Raw genomic sequence first — 23,827 nt, forward strand, 5'->3', positions numbered from 1 at the left:
GGGAGGGCAGAAGAAGGATGCTATCGTCAACCGAAAAATGTGATGTGAATGTAATCTGTGCCACCAAAATAAATAATAATAATAATAATAATAATAATAATACTAACACTGATAATATTAATACTGATAATGGTACTACTACTACTACTACTACTACTACTACTACTAATAATAATAATAATAATAATAGTAAATATTATAAAGTACTACTATTACTACTACTAATAAAAATAATTATAAGAAGAACAATAATAAAGTACTGATACTGATAATAATATTAATACTGATAATGACACTAATACTAACACTAATAATACTGCTACTACTAGTACTACTACTCATCATAATAATACAAATAATAATTATTATAATTATAATACTACTATTACTACAACAACTACTACTACTACTACTACGACTACTACTAATAATAATAATAATAACAATAATAATAATAATAATTATTATTATTATTATAAAGTACTAATACTGATAATGATACTACGACTACTTATAATAATGATAATGATAATACTACACCAACTAATAATAATAATAATAATAATAATATAATAATGCAGAAAGTGCTTAAATTTTAATGACTGTCTGTCTTTTGTGTTAATTATTTTTTATTTAGATTTTTTTTTGGTAGTAGTTTTGACGGCACCGCAAGACTGGCTGCCTTTACAGCAGCTCCTGTACTTTACTTTTCTACTTCTTCCTTTCCTTTCCTCTTATTTTTATCACTTTGCTGCTGTGAAATGTAAATTTCTCCACTGCGAGACTAATAAAGGCTAATCCAATCCAATCCAATAATAATAAGGAAATAAGGCATTATAATAATAATAGATGAAACAAATGTGATGAAAACGTAGATATTGTGATGTGTCCCTAAAAATCGGGCGTTTAACTGACTATTTATAATAGACCCTCTTGTATATGTGAGTGCATGGAACAATTTTTTTCTTCATGTACGTATTTTGGTTTGAAACCCTAATTTGGAACCAAACCTGACCTTGCAACCTGAATTGGAATCCATATTTGGGATGTCTGAGCTGCTTTTTGTTGTCATCACGACACAGCTTTGGGTCGGTCTGAACTGTTTGGCGTTTAGCCCGTTTAGTGCAATCGCGATACAAACGCAAACACACACTCACTTCCTCGACAAAGCGCTCATTCGTCATATTGAATGAATATAAACATCTTCACTTGTGTATTTAACGCACGACTTTGACAAAATGCTCCCAGGCCGTTAACGGAATAGCAAGTGATGCGTGCGTACGTGTGGTGGGTTTTGTGAGGGTGCGAGTCCTATCAGCACAGAACATGTTGGCTCTGGATATTTTCCGATGCTTTGAGTCATTCATCACAAACGGCAAGTTTGTATTTTTCCGGATGCTTAAAATGCAGTCTTCTACTGTCAAAGGAATAGGTAACATCCAACTTACGACCGAGTTCCGACCAAATGGTCGTAAGTCAAAATGGTGGTAAGTCGAAATCCATTCAAAACGTTGACTCGGAGGCTAAATGACTCGCTACGCACTCTCGAGGACTTGCACACTGCAACAATCGAAAACAAGGCCGCGGAAAATCCGTCTGGACCCTATGCACCCTGCCCACCACCTTTTCCAGCCACTCCTCTCAGGCAGGATCATCGTGCCTTTTGATATAGTGCAAAGATTATAAAAAATGTAGAATAATGACTGATCTACCTAGCTATTTGCTATCTATTAGCTATCTAGCTAGCTATCTGTTAGCTAGCTAATTTTCCATCTATTTGAGTTGAGTCAACGCTGGCTCATGTTGCTATCTATTGGCTATCTACCTCGCTATCTGTTTGCTATCTAGCTAGCTATTAGCTATCTGTTAGCTAATACAAAAGCCTACAGAATGGAGTTAGCCCACAAAATGGAGTTAGCCCAATAAAATGGAGTTAGCCCACGAAATGGCCGTCGAGCCTTCTTCTCATACGGCGTTCCCTTTTTGATTAAAAGCTCTAAATCGCACCCAAATCACCGCGTGGCGACATGACACGAGCTCATCGGTGCCGCTAAGTGGAGTCTCGCACGCCGGCGGGCTTCGATAAATCAAGCGGCTAGCTTCCGAGCGCTATTTATTAGCTTGACTCCTGCAAGTCAAGGTAGTATGAGTTTTTTTTAAATAAAAAGAAAAGGAGGAAAAAAAATCTCTAGTCATGAAAAGTTAACTCATTCACTGCCAGACAATGTGCAAAAATGTGTCCACTCCAGTGCCAGGGTTTTTGTCATTTTCACTAAAATTCCAGGACACACAGAGTATTGAGTTTTAGAAACATTCAATTCAGCGTAAGAAGTTCACTTTCTTTCAGAAGAAAAAAAAAAAGAGTCAATTACTAAGTTATATGGGTCTGGAGTTATCTGAGCTTGAAATGGGGGCAGATGTACAAAATACAATACAATACAATACAATACAATACAATCCTATTGATGTATATAGCCCTTTAACAACAGCTGAAGATGTAACAAAGCGCTAACATGGACAAAAAAGCAAATGCTGCCCCCTCACGGAAGGGAAAAAACATTGCCAGAGGTCTGACCAGCGCTTTATCGGCACCCCTGCAAGAAAAACCAAAACCTGAAAAAATTCAGGAATGGCATATTTTCAACTCCAGAATAAATTTGCGAATGTCAGTGAATGAATAAAAATTGTGAGGCGCGGAAAAGAGAGTTTGGGTGTCTTTTAACTCATTCACTGCCAGACGATATATAAGAATCCAGTGCCAGGGTTTTTGTCATTTTCACTCAAATTCCAGGACCCACAGAATCTGGAGTTTATGGACTACATAAACATTCAATTCGGCGTAAGAAACCGTAGGTTCACTTCTTTCATCGGAAAAAAATGGTAAATTCCTAAATCATATGTGTCCAGAGTTATCTGAGCTTGAAATGGGGGCAGATGTACAAAATACAATCCAAACCTATTGATTTATATAGCGCTTTAACAACAGTGAAGGACACACGTCGGAGGGACAATCCAAATCGACGCGGCGACATTGACCTTTGGCCTTGCGAAATCGATCAAGCGTGTTGTTTTGCTTGTCGGATTATTTTGATGAGACGAAAGCGCAAACATGCGCCAATGTCAAGCGAAGGCCCGACCTCGCTTGTTAGTCTGACTGCAGACAAGCCTGAGGAGCGTTTCGGAAGCCTTCTTTTTAACCCCTTTTTGGGGATTCTCGCCGCCTGTAATGAGACACGGGAGGGACATTATCTTGATTAAAATCGATTCGGATGGGGAGGCTACATTCCCTCACGTGCATGGAAAACTACGTACAAAATACGGATACATACACAAATTAATATATAATACTGTCATAAAAAAACACATTAATTCACATTGTGAGAATAAAATAGGACGCTCTCTCTCTCTCTCTCTCTGTCTCTCTCTCTATTACTCTCTCTCTCCCCCATCTCTCTCTCTATATATATCACTCTCTCTCCTCATCTCTCTCTCTCTCTCTCTCTCTCTCTATTTATCTATCACTCTCTCTATCACTCTCTCATCTCTCTCTGTCACTCACTTTCTCTCTCTTTCTCTCTCTCCCCCCATCTCTCTCTATCTCTCTCTCCTCATCTCCCATTCTCTCTCTCCCTCTATCACTCTCTCCTCATCCCTCACTCTCTCCCCATCTATCTATCTATCTATCTATCTATCTATCTATCTATCTATCTATCTATCTACTCATCTCTTGCTCTATCTATTACTCTCTCTCTCCAGATCTCTCTCTCTCTCTCTCCCTATCGTTCTATCACTCTCTATCGTTCTATCACTCTCTCTCCCCCCATTTCTCTCTCTCTATCGTTCTATTACTCTCTCTCTCCCCATCTCTCCCCCCCCCCCCCTATTCGCTTCACTCCAACTCGCTTTAGTCCGTGGCAGTTTCCACTCCGAGAGCACAAAAAGCACCTTCGTCCACTTCTTCTTCTTCTTCTTCTTCTTGTGCCTCCTCTCCTCTCTTTTCCTTTCCTTTTATTTTCTTTCTTTTTATTTATTTATTTATTTTATTTTTGGGGTGTGTGTGTGTGTGTGTGTGTGTGTATTTGGCCAAGAAGCAAATGGAGAGCGCAGAAGGCAACCTGTCGGCGGCGGAGTACCGTAGGCAGATGGCCGCCTTCGATAACGGCAGCGGCGGCTTGTGCTTCAACGGCAGCGGCTGCGAGCAAGCCGACTACGGCGACGCCAACCCGGTCGTCATCGCCATCGTCATCACGGCCGTCTACTCCGTCGTGTCCGTGGTGGGGTTGGTGGGCAACGTGCTCGTCATGTACATCATCGTCAGGTACGGAAAGTGTGCGTTGGGTTTGTGATTGTAGTTGTTGTTTTGGGGCGGAGTCAGCAAACCTTTGAGAGTAAATTAACTACCCTGATGATGTTGGGGGTCAACGTCCTGCCGAGTGGTTGTTCTCACGTTTTGATTTTTTTTGGGGGGGCGCGGGGGGGGGGGGTATTTCACACATGACGTCACATTGAGACCCCCTGCCAGTCTTGCTGGACCGCAGTTCAGTGAGCGTGATCATCAAATCTGATTTTTTTCTTTGGCGTAATTTAGCAAAATTGAATTTTGATGTCTTTTTTTTGCAAAACTTCAGTTTAACAAGTCTCTTGGCCCTCGTGAAGTCATTATTGTTATTATTATTATTATGGTTCTTATTATTTTTTAGGGTCGTATTATTAATATTATTATTATTATTATTACTCTTCGTATTATTATTATTATTATTGTTGTTGTTGTTAGTAGTAGTAGTAGTAGTTGTAGTACTTTATTATTACTGTTATTATTATTATTATTATTAGTAGTAGTAGTCGTGGTAGTAGTAGTATCATCATCAGTATTAGTACTTTATTACTACTGTTATTATTATTATTAGTAGTAGTAGTAGTCGTAGTGGTTGTAGTAGTAGTAGTAGTAGTATCATTCTCAGTATTAATACTTTATTAATTATTACTATTATAATTAGTAATTATTATTGCTGTTATTATTCTTCATTAGTATTCTGCATTATTGTTTATTATTATTATCGATTTCAGTATCGTTATCAATATTAATAATATCACTATTAATATTATCACTATTATTACTATTATTATTATTATTGGTACTAGTAGTAGTAGAAAACACAAAGCTGTAGCATCCATTGACGGAAAAAGATTGTCTCACATCTCCTGTCCCACATAAATCCGCCCCAATTCCAAGCCGCGACCCAGTTGGCAGCCATTCGGATGGGATGAAACATTCTAATGGCTTTGGCCCGTGGCAAAAAAAAAGTAGTTTGAAACCCTTGGTCTTTATCCACAAAATATAAGATAGATGCGCATATATATATATATATATATATATATATGTAGATTAGAGTACTCGATAAATAAAGTATGCTCCCTAACGCAGTTTCCGTATTTTTCTTGCACTCCGTTCCACAACCGGTGTAACAGCCATTTAGCTAATGGTGCGCTGACAACATTTCCTGAGGATTGGAAAGGGGGTGGGGGGGTGCAGGCAGGAGGGGGTGGGTGCGTTGGGGTCATGTGCTCTTTATCCTCACTTTTACGCTCGCTGCTTTCGGATGCAATTTGGCCAGTTTAAATAGACACAGAAGTACGAGAGGAAAGGCGATCCCGTGGCAATCCCTTTGGATCATAAAAAGTAACCACAGCGCACTCACACGTTTCCCCTCACAATCATTCGGGCGAATTAATAAAATAAAATAAAATAAAATAAAATAAAATAAAATAAAATAAAATAAAATAAAATTGTAAAAATGAAACAACAGATTGTTGTTGGTCTCCGTGTGCCTTGCGATTGACTGGCAACCGGTTCAGGGGGCCCCCTGCCTATTCCCCTAAAAACGGCTGGGATGGGCTCTAGCTGCCCCCTTCCCAATCCTGATCAGAACACGGATGGATGGAAATGCAGGCTTTGTTGCCATGGAAACAGCCTCTTTGCCTCCCCGATGACATCTCTCGTACACTGCAGTTCTTCCTATAAAGTTAACCAGACACACCTCAACTTACGAACGACATACGTTCCAAACGGTCATTCGTAAGTTGAATTTGTTCGTAAGTTGAATGTGTTCGTAAGTTGCTTCAGTGCAATATTTTGGTTGGAATGTATGATTGAGGCTCATCAGAATGGATATTTGTCACACAAGATGACAAAACGATTGTGTGTTTGTGTGTCGAGAGCGGGAGAGTAAAATCAGCCTCATCTATAACGCGCGTGCGTGTCGTCCTCGTCAAGCAAACGTGGAAGATCTGGCGGGTCAAGGTGCACAACCTTCAGCTATTTTCTTCAACAACCTGCGGCGACATGTCCTCAGTGTTACCGTGGCAACGAGAGGACACATAATCTTCCCTTTACCCCTCTCAGAGATTTTCATTGGGAGCGCTAGGCTAAATTGTCTTTGTTTTAGTCGAATAACGTGATGATGCAAAGCTGTGGTTTTATTTTATTTTATTTTATTTTATCTAATTGAATTACTTTAATTAAATAAAACTATTTATTTTAAGTTCTTTTATTTGAATTTCACGTAATGTAAATTAAATGAAATTACATTTTATTTTATTTCTTTATTTTTATTTTATTTTATTCCATTTGTTTTTTTAATTTAATTTAATAATTTTATTTTAATTTAATGTAACATAACATAATTCGATTACATTTTATTTTGTTATTTTATTAGTTTATTTTATTTTATTTTAATGTAATTGAATTTAACGTAATTAAATTACATTTAATTGTATTCTATTTTAACATAATGCAATTAAATTACATTACATCTTACTTTATTTGTTTTTTAACATTTTGTTTTATTTTTAGTTAATTTAGTTACACATAATTAAATTAAATAAAATGTAATTTTATTTTAATTTAATGTAATTGAATTTAAAGTAATTAAATGTAATTATATTATATTTTTTATTTTATTAACACATTAAATCAATTAATCAACGAACCAATTAATTAAGTAATTAAAAAGCACTTATTTATTTATTTATTATTGTATGTGTTTGTTTATTTATTTAATTAATTTCTTCATCCATGTATGTATTGTCCACATTTGTGAGGGTTCAGGAAGGCTTTCAAAATGGTCGTCATTCGCCGCACGTCACGCCAGATAATAGCTTCCTTGAAGCGGTCGATAATTAGGTCTTTGCTCAATGTCAGAAAGAAGCTGGCAGGGAAACAAAATGGTTATCGAAACTTTGGGAAGATTTGGTTTTCGCTCCCTTGAAATATTGAAATTCTAAAAAGGGACGTTTAAATGGTGACACCGCCAAAATAAAAGTATGTTGTTGGTAGTGTTATGCTCCACCCGCATATTAATAATAACAGTAATAATAACAGTAATAATAAAGTACTAATACTGATCATGATACTACTAAAGTACTAATACTGATCATGATACTACTACTACTACTACTACTACAACGACCACCACTACTACTAATAATAATAAAACAGACTAATAATAATAGTAATAATAACAGTAATAATAATAATAATAATAGTAATAATAAAGTACTAATACTGATCATGATACTACTATTACTACGACCACCACTACTACTACTATTACTAATAAAAAAAATAATAATAATAATAATACATTTGATTTATAAGCGCCTTTCAAAACGCTCAAGGTCACTTTACAGTCACAGGATACATTTTTTTCCTGCGGGTGAGCAGCGGCAGCCATTCGCGCCAGCGTTCACTCAGCCCGGAAGTCACAAAAATAGATAGAAAGCAAGCTAGCCAGCTAATAGATAGCCAATAAATAAGTAATAGCTAGCTAGCTAGCTAGCTAGCTAGATCGCTGCAAAGCCAATAGTTAGCCGTTTCTTCCACCATTCCACCATTTATCCCGGTTAACTCATTCACTGGCAGACGATGTGCAAAAATGTGTCCAATCCAGTGCCAGGGTTTTTGTCATTGGCACTTGAATGACCCGGACCCACAGAATATTGACTTTTAGGACTAGGCATACGAACTATTTTTCGGGATACACACGGAGCGCCACAATGATTGATGTGTCGTTCGCAAACAAGCCCGTTCTCCTGACAAGAAAATGGCAGCCGGCTGTTTTTGTCCTCTATTCCCCGCCCCCAGTCTTCGGTTAAAGTCACGTGATTGGTTAAGAATGCAGCAGTGAAGTTAAACATTAAAATTATGTTTTATGGGGACCTGGGAACGGATTATTCTCATTTTAATGGTTTCCTATGGGAAATTAATTTTTGGAGATACACACTTTTTGCCATACACACTCTGTCTGGGAACCAATTAAGTTTGTAAGCCAAGGTATATACAGTGGTACATGGAAAACACGTTATGCAAAATTGAGACTTTGAAAACGCTAACGTTATAGCGGTTAAATTGTAAGGTAAAGGTGCGGAGAGCGGGGGATGGGATGGCGGGGGGGGGGGGGGGGGGGGCGCTGTTTAAACCACTTTCTGATTGTTTTGCGTAACATTTTGTTGGAAGAAAAATGGAGGCTGGCCGATGTGGTCCGCTGATGAACGACGGCATGAGTGCTTTTCCCACCAGATTACATGACAAATGACACTAGCTTAGCGCTAACGCAACGACAAATAGCTTTTCGCAACGTGATCGCGCTCCGGCGCGTGGGACCCTTTCTAGTCTGTTGAGTTTTTCTGATTAGATGAAAGTCCTGGCCCGGAACGAACATTCCTTCCTGGTTGCGCTTGTAAATATTGAAGTGAATGGAAAGCTCCGGGGACGGCTGGCGGCTCGCGGACTTCGGCAATCCGTCAGTGTGCGTGGACAGCGTTACCGGCGGGGAGAAAAAAATCTCAAAACACGGCGGCTCACTTTCACACATTCATGACAAACGATGTTTTGTGCGCCGGATAACAACAGTCCGCTAGATTAATGGCCGGGTCGCTGCGAAATGTTGTGCTCAAGCGCCAGACGGCTTTGTTGGAATTAGGCGTCATGAGGTGTTTCTGTTAAGGTCCTTGAGGAGCTGCAAAAACTGCGAAGGTTATTGCAAAAAAAAATGTTTTTTTTTCTACAAAGTTCAAAATTTTCTATCATTTCTGGATGATTTATCTTTTAAAAGGAGAATGCTTGTACTATATTTTAGTTTTAGTACATTTGAATGGTTATTTATTTGTTTATTTTTTGTGTATTTATGTATTTATTTATATTTTTATTTATTTGGTTTTATTTGTATTTATATATTTATGTATGTGTGTATTCATTTATTTATTTATGTATGGTTTTTTTTCCTTATCTATGTTTATTTATTTGTCTATTTATATTTATTTTTCAACAATAATTATTTTTTATCGACATTTTTTACTTATTTTTATTTATCCATTTATTTACATTTACATTTTTTGTGATACATTTTTTATTTATTTGTGTACTTATGTATATTTAGTTATCTAAATATTTTTTTTAATTTACATTTAATTTATTTATTTTTAATTCATTTTAATGTATTTATTTGTAATTCATTTTTAATGTATTTATCTTTAATGTATTTATTTTTAATGTATTTATTTTTATGTATTTATTTTTAATTTATTTATTTTTTATTGATTGATTGATTGATTTATTTATTTATAATTAGTTGATGTATTCATTTATTTTAACTACTTTATTCATTTATTTGTAATTAATGTATTCATTTATGTGTAATTAATTAGTCAGTTAGTTAATTCGTTCATTCGTTCATTCATTTATCTAGTTATTCCGGAGAGAGAAAGGGTGACTGAGTTAATATGCATTTGGACAGTCATCCCTAATTTATTAACTTGTTTTTATTTAGCCACACGTGGCTCGATTTAATGTCACACTTGAGGAATCGATAATAAACTAGCTTTCCTCAGTCAATAAGCGTTTTCCAGGCAATCAAGCTGTGCACAAGCGCTACTTTAAACATCCTTTGCTGTTGTGAACCACTAATGACCCCACTTGTCAAGTTATTTCGGATAAAATAAACATAACACGATAGCAGGGAATTGACTGGAATATGTGTATTGCCCGAATCTTGCTAGAAAACTGAATCAACACCTCCGCAGTCGTCATATGGGAATTTTAAAGACATTTTTCGGCCGGCGGATCTCGGAGGGAGGTGTGCGCCGAAGTGGAAGTGGTCAGAGTTTACTTCAGTCATGCCCAATCAAAACGGCTTCATACATTAGCTTGAAATGACAAAATGGACACACACTTGCACTGTTAAAAGGGTACATGGAGATCAGCAGGACCCCGCATTGCCCCCACCACTGCCTGTTTCATTCGTGTGAAGTGTCTGAACCCTTGTAGGCGGCGATTGAGGCCACTTCAATTTTTCCAAGCTCATTTGTCCATTTTCAGGCCAAGTGTCACTCAAATGCCAACTGACTCAACCGAGCCTGTAATTTTATAACATGGAATGAATCATCTCGCATCGGAAAACTATGACTTTGCTCAGAATCGATGAAAAGGTTTCTTCAGCCGTCATCTCTACTTCTTTGAAGTTGTCGGACGTTTCGCTTCTTATCCAAGAAACTTCGTCAGCAAACTAAAGTCTTACTGGTAGTTTCGGCCCTATATATATATCCCTACTATATATATATATATATATATATATAGGGCCGAAACTAAATTCAAACTGTTAGTTTCGGCCCTATATATATATCCCTATTGTATATATATATATATATATATATATATATATAGGGCCGATACTAACATAAGACTTTAGTTTGCTGGCGAAGTTTCTTGGATAAGAAGCGAAACGTCTGACGCCTTCAAAGAAGTACCTATGATATATATTTTGCTTCTTATCCAAGAAACTTCGTATATATAAAGTATGATATGGTAGTTTCGCCCCTATATATATCCCTACTGTATATATATATATAGGGCCGATATAATAGTAATACTTTATATGCTATATATTTCTTATATATATAGTGAAACGTCCGTATCTGTATATATATGTCGGCCGAAACAACCAGTAAGACTTTAGCTTAGTTTATATGTATCCCTACTGTATATAGGGATATATATAGGGCCGAAACTACCAGTAAGACTTTAGTCTTCTGACGAAGTTTCTTGCATAAGAAGCGAAACGTCCGACACCTTCAAAGAAGTACAGACGACGGCTGAAGAAACCTTTTCATCGATGGACCATTCCTGTACGACTGAGAGCTTACACAGACGTATTGCTCAGAATCAATCACTCCTTTCCTGAAAGAATCCCGAAAAGTTGATCCAGTATGAAGTATGATCCAGAATCACCACAAAAACACTCCTAGAACGGAACGGTTGAAAACAAACACCCCCTTCTGGCACTCCGGAAAACACGTGACGCGCGTTATTTCCTCAAGCTAAGCGTCCCTCGGCTCAATAAAGATGGGAAATAACGAGGTGGCAAGCTATCTGTGTTCAAGTTAATTAGAATTTAATGAACAAACATGTCATCTTGGACGCTTGCTAAGCGCGTTTGGGATTAGTGAGGCTAGAATCATAAAAAAACTAGAAGATGATGACAAAGACGAAGAAGAATCAGAAGAAGAAAAAGAAGAAGTAGAATAATAATAATAATAATATTTTTCTCTCAAATTGCAGGACCCACAGAATATTGAGACTACATAAAAATTCAAGACAGCGTAGGCCCTATTCCTTCGTCAGAAAAAAAAAGAGTTAATTCCTAATGTACATGGCTCTGGAGTTATCCGAGTTTGAAATGGGAGCAGATGTACAAAATACAATACATATTGATTTTATAGCACTTTAACAACAGCTGAAGCTATAACAAAGCGCTAACATGGACAAAGGGTAAATGCTGCCCCTTTGTGAAAAGCAAAAACATTGCCAGAGGTCTGACCTGCGCTTTATCGGCACCCACACACGAAAAAGCCAAAACCTGAACAAATTGGGGAATGGCGTTCCACGTCACACTGTTAATAAATTCTGTTTTTTTTTGGGGGGGGCAGGTACACCAAAATGAAGACCGCCACCAACATCTACATCTTCAACCTGGCCTTGGCCGACGCGCTAGTCACTAGCACGCTACCCTTCCAGAGCGTCAACTACCTGATGGGCACGTGGCCCTTCGGCGACATCTTGTGCAAGATCGTCATGTCCATCGACTACTACAACATGTTCACGTCCATCTTTACGCTCACCACCATGAGCATCGACCGCTACGTGGCCGTGTGCCATCCGGTCAAGGCTTTGGATTTCCGAACGCCGCGCAACGCTAAGATCGTCAACGTCTGTAATTGGATCCTGTCGTCCGCCATCGGCCTGCCGGTCATGTTCATGGCGTCCACCGTCGTCACCCGTGAGTCTGCTAATGCTAACGCTCGGCGTAGCAACGGGCTGTTTATCACGTCTTGGTGAAATAAATCCAGACAAAATATAGCTATCACGCAGAGTCGGGCCATGCATATCAACCCCCACCTTGGCTTACGAACTTAATTGGTTCCCAGACAGAGTGTGTAAGGTGAAAAGTGTGTATCCCAAAAAAAATTTCCCATTGGGAACCATCAAAATGAGAATAATCCGTTCCCCAGGTCCCCATAAAACCTAATTTTCTTACTTTAGATGGGTTTTTGCATCATGTGTACAGATGGCTTGTGCGGGTTATTTGTGGAGCCTGATTGATGGGATATTTTAACCTTGCAGCCTACACTCTGCTATCAAAATTGAAACAAGTCCAAATTTCACTGTTTTCGATCCATTTTATCACTCTCTGTCGTCTGCCTGTCTCTTTAATGTTTAACCCACCCGCCCCCCACTGCTGCGTTCTTGAGCAATCACGTGGCTTTAACCGAAGATTGGGGGCGGGGAATAGAGGACAAAAACAGTCGGCTGCCATTTTCTTGTTAGGAGAACGGTCTCGTTCGCCAACGACACATCACGCATTGTGGCGCTCCGTGTGTATCCCGAAAAATAGTTTGTATGCCAAGGTAAATTTTTCATAAATTTAACGTTCGTAAACCGAAAAGTTCGTAAGCCAAGGTATCACTGTACAGTCAAACTTGGGGTTTCAACCATAATCCATTCCAGAAACCTGTTTGTACAAAAATGCAAACTTTAACCCTGAAAAAAAGAACTTTTTATGTAAAAAAACGCTGTTATTTAAATCATAATATGACATTTGCGCCCGCGTTTCCCCCGCACAGCCTCGAGCATCGTGGATTGCAAGCTCGTCTTCCCGCAGCCGTCTTGGTACTGGGACATCTTGCTGAAAATCTGCGTTTTCATCTTCGCCTTCATCATGCCCGTACTCATCATCACCGTCTGCTACGGGTTGATGGTTCTACGCCTCAAAAGCGTGCGCATGCTATCGGGCTCGCAGGTGAACCGTTCGTTCGATTGATTCTTACGCTTGTCACGGATGAGGCAATCAGAATGCATCGCATTGATCCGAGTATTGATTTTTTTTCCCCTTCTCTCGGTTTAAATGGGCTTGAAAAGTTGTGAGCTCCATTGATTCATCTCCCCAAGAACAAAAAGTGGGATAAATGGAATCAGCTGCACTGATTTATAAATTAATCATTTTGCAGAGATTATGCAAATCAAAAAGACAATATTGGTAAAAGGCAGAATGACAAATGGTAATGTCGCAAAAAGTGAAATTAACATTTTATAATAATAATAATCATACATTTCATTTTTAAGCACCTTTCAAAACTCTGAAGGTCACTTGACAGTCACAGGATAAGTCTTGTAATGAATTAACAGCGGCAGCCGCATGCGCCAGCGTTTACTCAACCTGGAAGTAACTCAAATAGATAGAAAAATAGCTAGCTAGCTAGCTAAGAGACGGCTAATCACAACAAGAGTAATACATTTCATTTACAAGCGCCCTTCAAAACTCACAGTCACTGGACAAGTTAGATAGCTAGCTAGTTAGGTAGCTAAGAGACAGCTAATAATAATAAGAATAATACATTTCATTTACAAGCGTCCTTCAAAACTCACAGTCACTGGACAAGTTAGCTAGCTAGCTAGCTAGCTAAGAGATATTTTCCTCCATCTTCCGAGGTTTGATTCGCATGTTTGTTTTGGCCAAGCTTTTACGTCGGATAGCTACCTAGCTAAGAGATAGCCAATAATAATAATAATAATAATAATAATAATCATTTTATTGATAAGCGCCCTTCAAAACTCAGTCACGGGACAAGTTAGATAGCTAGCTAGCTAAGAGACAGATAACAATAATAATAATAATACATTGCATTTACAAGCGCCCTTCAAAACTCAGTCACAGAACAAGTTAGACAGCTAGCTAGATAGCTATATAGCTATATAGCTAATATATAGCAAGCTATCCAGCTAGATAGTTAAAAGATAGAAAATAAATAGCAAATAGATCGCTAATAATACATTTCATTCACAAGCGCCCATCAAAATTCAGTCACAGGACTTAGCTAACTAGCTAGTTAATAGACAGAAAGCTAGCCAGCTAGATAGCAAATATATAGCAAATAGATACTTTTAGGGATAGCGTTTAACGTCATCGGCACAAAAGTGTTAAAAGTGAGCTGATTGCGGCTGTTTTGTGGGCGTAGGAGAAAGACCGCAATCTGCGTCGCATCACGCGCATGGTCCTGGTGGTGGTGTCCGTCTTCATCGTGTGTTGGACGCCCATCCATATCTTCGTCATCATCATCGCCTTGATCAACATCTCCAGCTCCACCTTGCAGACCGTCACCTGGCACTTCTGCATCGCCCTGGGCTACACCAACAGGTAAGCGAGCGAAACCGCGACGGTCTCACGACGCCGCGTTATTCCAGTGGCGGAAGCGCGAAAAGTGGCGATGAGGCTAAAAACGTTGTGCAACAAAGCGCATTTTTTAACAAATTTATTCTTAAAATGATTTAAAAAAAAATGATATGTATGTTACTACCCCCCACGACATATTTTGGAATATATATATATATCTATAAGATTGATTTATTTATTCATGTAGTTGTCTATTTATTTAGTTGTTCATTTATTCATGTATTCATTTTTTCCTCATTCATTTATTTATCCACTTAATCATTTGTTTATTTATTTTTATTTTTATTTTTATGTATTTTTTTTTGTATGTATTTTATTTATTCATCCATCCACTTAGTCTATTTATTTATTTATTTGATCATTTATTTATCCATTCATTTATTTATTTATTCATGTACTTATGTATGTATTTATTTATTTATCCACTTATTTATTTATTTATTTAGTTATTTATTTATTTATTTGTTTGTGCATTTATTTGTTCATTTATTTATTTATGTATTTATGTCTGTATGTATTTATGTATTTATCCATCTACTTATATATTTTATTTATTCATTTATATTCGATTGTCTATTTATTTATTTATTTATTTGTTCATTTATTTATGTATTTATGTATGTATGTATTTATCTATCCACTTACTATTTATTTTATTTGTTTATTCATTTATACTAGTTTATTTATTTATTTATTTATTTATTTATTTATTCATCCACTTATTTTATTTATTTATTTGTATTAGTCTGTCTATTTATTTATTTATTTATTTGTTTGTTTGTTCATTTATTTGTTCATTTATTTATGTATGTATTTACGTATGTATTCATGTATTTATGTATGATTGTATTTATTTATTTATCCGTCCACTTAGTTATTTGTTTATTCATTTATATTAATTATTTTTTTTATTTTAAACACAGTACTTACGTATTTATTATTATTTATTAGTAGTAGAAGAAGTCGTGCGTAACCCCAGCCTCATTTATAGCGCCTTATCATGTAGTGTGCCTTATATTTGGAAAACTTTTATATATGTATACATTATATTTGGAAAATGTATTTCATTCATTGAAGGTGCGCCTTGTAGTCCGGTGCGACTTGTATATGGAAAATACGCCATTCATTGGGAGTGCACCTTATACTTCGGTGCGCCTTATACGCCGGAAAATACACTACTTTAATGAATTGTCGACAGACGATGTATTTGTCGCTGTAATGTAGTAATGGGCTGATGTTGCCCGCTTACAGCAGTTTGAACCCGGTGCTTTACGGCTACTTGGACGAGAACTTCAAGCGCTGTTTCCGCGAGTTCTGCTCATCGGGGCCCTCGCTACTCGAGATGCAGAACTCCATCCGGGTGGGCACGATTGGCCGCAAGGCGCCCCAACGCGAGACCAACAGTGCGGAGACGGGAGACCGGTCCAATCAACAGGTATGGCGGAGACAGTGGTGCTCCCTCTACTGGTTAAAAGGCGTCATTGACTTCAAATTTGTAAATAAAACAGACGTTCGACGATAATACAGCGAAGGAGGCTAATTAGGCTAATTCAAGTCCAAGCAGAAAAAGAATCACAAGTATGACTGAAATTTTAATTTGAAAATTTTCACCAACTCCCGAGTTACTACGCAAATCGAATCCGTCACACAGCTAGCACTGATGCTAATGCTACAACAACACAACTGGCCTCCTGACTGATACAAAAATCCACTAAATTAGCAAGTGCAGTTTTGCTAAAGCTAAGGCGCACCATTGACGTAGCCAAATTTTATTTTTTTAATTTATTTATTTTGTTATTTACTTAGTCATTTTGTTATTTAGTGAGTTATTTAGTTAGTTATATGGTGAGTTATTTGGTGAGTTATTTAGTTAGTTGATTAGTTAGCTAATTAGTTCGATAATTAGTTAGATAATTAGTTAATTAGTCAGGTGATTAGTTAGTTAGTTAACTAGTATTTAGTTAGTCGTTTGGTTATTTGGTGAATCATTTGGTTAGTGAGTGAGTTTGTTAGTGAATTATTTAGAGTTATTTAGAAGATTAGTTAGCGAGTGAGTTAGTTAGCGAGTGAGTTAGTTAGCGAGTGAGTTAGTTAGCAGTGAGTTAGTTGCTTAGCAAGTGAACGAGTTAGTTAGCGAGTGAGTGAGTTAGTTAGCGAGTGAGTCAGTTAGCGAGTGAATTAGTTAGCAAGTGACTTAGTTAGTTAGCGAGTGAGTGAGTTAGTTAGTTAGTTAGCGAGTTTGTTAGCGAGTGAGTGAGTTAGTTAGCAAGTAGTTAGTTAGTTAGTTAGTTAGTTAGTTAGTTAGTGACACAGTTACTTCAAGTAACTTCCAACCGGCGGCCATTTTATATCTCTTCCTTCAGGTATGACTAGCCGTGGATGAGGAGTCGTCCGTCGACTCTCGCTGTGGAGGCGACGGGGCCAACGACGACCTCAACTCGGAAGTCACTCAAGTCACCACGGGGCTCTAATTACACACGCATGCGGACACGCACATAGTACCGTACTTACACACGGATTGTTGATGCAAAATGGCGGCTAGTCGGCTCACGGCGACATGTTGGAACCGGAAAGGGGTTGTACGGTATGGACGAAGAAGAATTGTAAATACAAAAAATGGATGATGATTTCCTTTTTGCCCATTTTTGATATGGAGTCATCCATTTCAAAACGACGCACCCCTCAAAAACACAACGGATTGACATTATTCTGCTGTTCCTAATGATATGTCCCCGAATGGGGACTTTTGTCTGGTATTTTTCGACTCGTTTCTGCACGAGTTGCCACAGGCTCATTTTCCTGCTGCTCGTTTGTTTGGCACGGTGGCAGCTTCAATGCTGTGGTTTTTTTTTTTCTGTCGCACACTCACACCCACACACACACCCGCAGTGTTCTGTTTCCAAATGGTGCCTGGACTGTGACAACAGACCAGCTCTGCAAATCGTCTGTGGACCGTAAAAGGGGAAAGGGAGGCTTGACCAAGTGTGTTTATGATACGGTAAAACGCACTGCTGCCTCATTTAGCGACAATGTGTGCTGTTCGTATTGCGTTGGTGGATCATCGTATGCTTTCTTGTTTCGTCATTATCTGCATTATCGTCGATATCGAAAAGTGGATTGGATTAGCCTTTATTAGTCTCGCAGTGGAGAAATTCACATTTCACAGCGGCAAAGTTATAAAAGTAAGAAGAAAGGAAAATAAGTAGAATAACAAAATACAGTGATACCTTGGTTTAGGAACCCCACGGCTTACGAACTGTTCGGTTTACGAACGTTAAATTGATGAAAATTCGACCTTGGCAGACGAACTTTTTTCGGGATACACACAGAGCTGCCTCAATGAGTGATGTGTCGTTTGCGAACGAGCCCGTTCTAACAAGAAAAATGGCAGCCGACTTTCTTTGGTCCTCTATTCCCCGCCCCCAGTCGTCAGTTAAAGCCACGTGATTGGTCAAGAACGCAGCAATGACAAGAGGTGGTTTAAAAATTAAAAAGACAGGCAGATGACAGTGAGAGAGGTTCAACTTTGATAGTTCAAAGGCAGAGTGTAGACTGCAAGGTTAAAATATCCCATCAATCAGGCGCCACAAATAACCCGCACAAGCCATCTGTACACTCGATGCAAAAAGCTACCAACCCAGCTAAACCTAACACAATTGATGAAGAACTAGATAAAATTATGGCAGAGAAAGAACCTACGAGGGATCATTCCTCAAGATGGTGAAAGAAGAAGGCTACATTCCTCATCAAGCGTTTAATGCTGAGGAAAGCGGCCACTCCATTCCATAAAGCCATCAACGACCATCACAAAGGTCAATAAAATTACAACAATATTATAAGTGCAATTTATTTCTTTAATTATAATACCATAGCACATTTATTATACATAAAATAAGGTATATTTTGTGTTGCCTTAAAAATTAGAAAGTAGAAAATTATGTTTTATGGGGACGTGGGAACAGATTATTCTCATTTTAATGGTTTCCTATGGGAAATTAATGTTTGGGATACACACTTTTCGCCTTACACACTGTCTGGAAACCAAATTAAGTTCGTAAACCAAGGTATCGCTCTACAGGAGCTGGTGTAAAGGCAGCCACTCTCGCGGGGAGGATCAAAGCGTCCTTTTCACCAGTGGATCAGAGACGTCAAGGTGGAATGTGCACACGTCTGCTAATAGCTAAATGTTGAAAGCAAGCGCGAAGCTTTGGTCAAATTATATTACGAGTGCCCGTGACTTGATTGGATGTTTTTTTCACCGTCGCTGCAAATTTTGATCATCTGTGAGCCGCCCGCAATTTTTGTTTTTTTAAATAAAGATAAATTGGGCCATTGAGATAAAGTATAGGCTAACTCCATTATTGGTTACCTTTCAGGAAATATTGATAGCGTTGAAGGTTGTTTGGACTTGGATCACTGCTGAGCTAAACAAATGATTGTTTTGTGTAAAAATATCAAATTAAATGAATAAATTATAGTTTTTAAAATTCTGTTCCAAAATGCTTTCATTCTAACATTCTGATGTCATTCAAACTTTCAATTACTCTCCTGCTAAATTACATAAATTGAGTTTGCTAGCCGACTCTCAGTGGCTCAATTATTTCAGTCATTCTACTTCTAATCTTTTTTTTATGGGTCATTTCAGAATTGAGGGGGGGGGGGACATTTTACAGCGCATCCATCAAATTTTAAATAATCCACATACAAAATATTAAACCATGCAGTTTAAAATCTCATTTTCATGCCGCGGGAAAATTATGGTTGCACATATTTTCCCCTTCTTGTAACATGAGGGAATATTTCTTGTAAAATACAAATTATTTCAAGTAAGAAATATTATTCAAGGAGCGTGTGTCCCTCTGGATAGACACAACATTTTTAGCACCGTAGAAGAAGAAAGCAATGAATCAAATAACATGCTGGACGCGACATCGTCAAATTGTTTTCCCAAAAGAATGCGTAGCGCAATGCTATTTCCGTTTTTCAGAGTTTTATCACATTCGTGATTGAATGTCTCACTCTACCTCAGACATCCCTCTTCTAAAAACGATGAGAATAAGACCATTTTTACTAGTTACTTGTATATACAATTAAAATTGCCTCCCTGGATAGCATTAACAGCTGGCTAAACAGTTAGCTCGTGCTCCTGAGATAAAGCTAACATTTTTTCCGAATTTCCACAATTTTTCCCACTTGGTTTTTATACACAAGTTTGTTTTCTGGGTTAGCAGTAACAGCTAGCTAAACAGTTAGCTTGTACTACTGAGGAAAAAGCTAACATTTGTCCAAATTTCAAAAAAAAAATCCGCTTTGGTTTATGGACACAAGTTTGTTATTTAGGTTTGCAGTAACCGCTAGCTAAACAGTTAGCTTGCACTCCTGAGAAGAAGCTAACATTTGTCCTAATTTCCACAATTTTCCCCACTTGGTTTATGTACGTAAGTTTGTTCTCTGGGTTAGCAGTAATAGATAGCTTGTACTATTTAGAGAAAGCTAACATGTTTCTGAATTTCCATATTTTTCCCGCTTGAGTTATCTAAATAAATTTGTTCTGTGGGTTAGCAGTCAAAGCTAGCCAAGCAGTTAGCTTAAGAGAAGGCGAGCATTCGTCAGCACAACATTAACAGGGTTGTTATTTATTATTATTAGCATTGATTATTATGTTGCAGACAATCAGATCAATTAAGGTTTATTTTTTTTAAAATAATTTTCAAGCTAAAATTCCCCCCCAATTCTGGAATGACCAGCCGTTACATTATATACTGTACAGGTAACATCCGACTTATGACCGGCTCGACTTACGACCACCCGTACTTACGACCAGGGGGGGAGTTTGCGAGTCATTTAGCCTCCGAGTCTCTAGTCAACATTTTGAATGGATTTCGACTTACGACCATTTTGACTTACAACCATTTGGTCGGAACAAAACTTGGTCGTAAGTCGGATGTTACCTGTACATTAAAAAAATGCCTTCAAATCTATAGTAAAAAAATAAAAAAAATAAAGAGAGGTCAAAAATGACGATGGATTGTGCTTTGACTGTGATCATATTGAACCTAAAGTGTCGTTTAAAAATGTATATAGATTTAAAAAAAAATATGTATGCTGTAACCTTGTATATCTACTGTATCTTATTGTCCTTGCTGTTATTTTTGATGAATGTTGTCGCGGTACGCATGTTGTGCGCAACCCGCCGGTGTTGTAAAAAAATGCATATAAATTGCAACAAGATGAAATAAAGTTTCTTGAATGCTTTTTAGGACCATGAAAAATGTGAATCGCAAAAGCCGCCAAGGTCCACTACTGTCCTTGTTGAATTTCAAGATCCCAAGCAGTGTCTGAAACTCATGATAAAAAAGTTAGCGGACACCAGGGCAGACAACTGTGAAAAGTTGCCGACCTGGCCATAAAGTTGCCTGCCGCCACGGGATAATGTACGTTTAGTAGTGTCATAAATGTTGTTAGCTTCTTTTGAATCTTTCTTCCGCTGCTGAGATTCTGTGCATCTACTTTAGAAAATGGGTTGAGTGAACGCTGGCGCGTGTGGCTGCCGCTGCTCACCCGCAGAAAAAAAATATCCTGTGACTGTAAGGTGTCCTTGAAAGTTTTGAAAGGCGCTTATAAATAAAATGTATGATTATATTATTATTATATGCAAATGCACAACCTTATAACTTTTTTTCTAGAAGAAGTTGTCGGCCACCCGGGCGGACACGTTTTGTAAGTTGTACGCCCGATGTAAAAGTTGCACGAAGATTTCAAAATCGGAAAAATGTATTCTGATTTCGAAATCTTCGTTCAAACGTGTGCTATATTGAATAAAGCAAACGTTTGATTTGAAAAAATATATATATTTTTTTTTCTTGAAGAAGTTGTCGGCCACCCGGGCGGACACGTTTTGTAAGTTGTACGCCCGATGTAAAAGTTGCACGAAGATTTCAAAATCGGAAAAATGTATTCTGATTTCGAAATCTTCGTTCAAACGTGTGCTATATTGAATAAAGCAAACGTTTGATTTGAAAAAAAATATATATTTTTTTTTCTTGAAGAAGTTGTCGGCCACCCGGGCGGAGACGTTTTCTAAGTTGTACGCCCGATGTAGAAGTTGCACAAAGATTTCAAAATCGGAATAATTTATTCAGCTTTCGAAATCTTCGTTTATTTTTTTTTTCTTGAAGAAGTTGCCGGCCACCCGGTCGGGGACGATTTGTAAGTTGCACGCCCGATGTAAAAGTTGCACAAAGATTTCAAAATCGGAATAATTTATTCCGATTTTCAAATCTTCGTTCAAACGTTTGCTTTATCGAATAAAGCAAACGTTTGATTTGAAAAAATCTTTTTTTTTCTTCAAGAAGTTGTCGGCCACCCGGGCGGAGACGTTTTTGTAAGTTGTTCGCCCGACGTAAAAGGTGCACGCCCCAGGCATCCGGGCTGACGTTATTTCAGACATTGCCCCAAGTCACTGAAGTCAAAAATGGTCAAACGTTAGTTCCAACGCCCGATGTAAAAGTTGCACGCCACGGACATCGTGGCGGACGTTATTTCAGACACTCCCCCAAGTCATTGAAGTCAAAAATGGTCAAACGTGGCGTGTAGCGCTTAGCTTGGTTTTACGATCATGGCCGGCAAACAACTTGAGGTCGTTTTCCACTCCGGCGGCGCTTCCACTACAGTCATTTTTCTAATGGAATCCTTGACATTAAATCGCACTCGATTCCCAGGTGGTAATTCAGCTAGCTAAACGGTGATCACACGCTGCGAGACGAACGACTCAAAGGTTGCCTCAGTAATTATGAAACATGCTGAAAACGCCATTAGCTTCTCGTCGTCTTTTTTTTAATAGCTTTTGTCCGCGATACGAGCCTTTCGAACTTAATGCCGCTGTTCTTCTGGGTTTTTTCATTGATGAAGGAAGGATTTTTAATAATTCAGCCTACTCGGTTATTAGCCTCACTTTACACCATTAAGATATGATGGATTTTTTTGTAATAGTCATCAATTATTATTATTAGTTTTTTAACTAAGGTGTCGGACGTTTCGCTTCTTATCCAAGAAACTTCATCAGCAAACTAAAGTCTTATTGGTAGTTTCGGCCCTATATATATATATATATATATTTAGCTACTGTCCGGACATGGCGGTGCCCGACTCTGCTATGATAGGTCCCTGCTCTCAGGTTGGGGGGGAGCAGAGGACTACTCCCTGCAGATTCACTGATTGTTCCTATTGTTCAGACTAACTACTGGCCTGATTGCCCCACTTCCACCGGTATCACCTCATCAGTATTACTAATCCTATGTTGCCCAAGTAGGCTGTTGTACATTACAAAATTAAGACAAATAATTTTAAATGAAATTTAAAATTAATTTTAGAAATAATACAAATCCTTTTTTATAAATAAATAAAGTCAACTCCGAAACACAAGGCATTTTCTGATTATTCCTATCAATATGCATCGAAATATATAAATGAAAATAATTTTTCAGCCTAGCGGCAAATATATAAGGTTTCAAATGGAGTCTTTGCAGATGAATTGCAGTACTCGACTACAAGTGATTTTGTTGATGTCATATACTCAGATCTGGAGGCCATTTTTAATGGATGGATGACATTTTCCTTCTTTGGAAAGGCACGCAACAAATAAAATTTCTAATTTGCATATGAGCCTATCCAACAGTTGACTTGTCATGCTGGCGGATGGTCACGGTGTTAATGGCGCCAAAAAGTTCAGGTTGTTACCGTGACCAACAGTTTTTTTCGCTTTGTTTTTTTTTTTTGCCAAGTGACAAAACTGAAAAGGTCTCTATCTGTTACACAGGCAAAAGTTGCAAAGTTTAATGATAAGACTTTAGCGCAAATATCATGACTTTGTTTTGACAGGGGGAAATAAAGCTGCCGAGCGCAGTGATGAGGGGAAAAAATATGAAATATGAGATGGCCGGGCAATACGGTCTTCAACTCACATTGCAGATTTTCATTACAAAGATGTTTGTTTTTTTTTTAACTCCAATCGATTCTTTTTCCTTCGTTGAATGAAAATGACT

At 37.9% G+C, this 23,827-nt stretch overlaps 1 protein-coding gene across 1 annotated transcript; it reads left to right on the forward strand.

Annotated features, from left to right (window-relative positions):
- Positions 1–3,991: 3,991 nt before the first annotated feature.
- oprm1 (opioid receptor, mu 1) lies at positions 3,992–21,458 on the forward strand. Its single transcript, XM_089012334.1, has 6 exons — positions 3,992–4,318; positions 11,983–12,332; positions 13,177–13,352; positions 14,569–14,747; positions 16,035–16,218; positions 17,147–21,458. The coding sequence occupies exons 1-6, from the start codon at positions 4,095–4,097 to the stop codon at positions 17,150–17,152; spliced, it is 1,119 nt and encodes a 372-aa protein (XP_088868460.1). The 5' UTR covers positions 3,992–4,094; the 3' UTR covers positions 17,153–21,458.
- Positions 21,459–23,827: the final 2,369 nt, after the last annotated feature.

This window comes from Hippocampus bargibanti, linkage group LG13 (assembly GCF_051943395.1).
Source record: "Hippocampus bargibanti isolate YZ-2025 linkage group LG13, ASM5194339v1, whole genome shotgun sequence".
NCBI classification, from domain to species: domain Eukaryota; kingdom Metazoa; phylum Chordata; class Actinopteri; order Syngnathiformes; family Syngnathidae; genus Hippocampus; species Hippocampus bargibanti.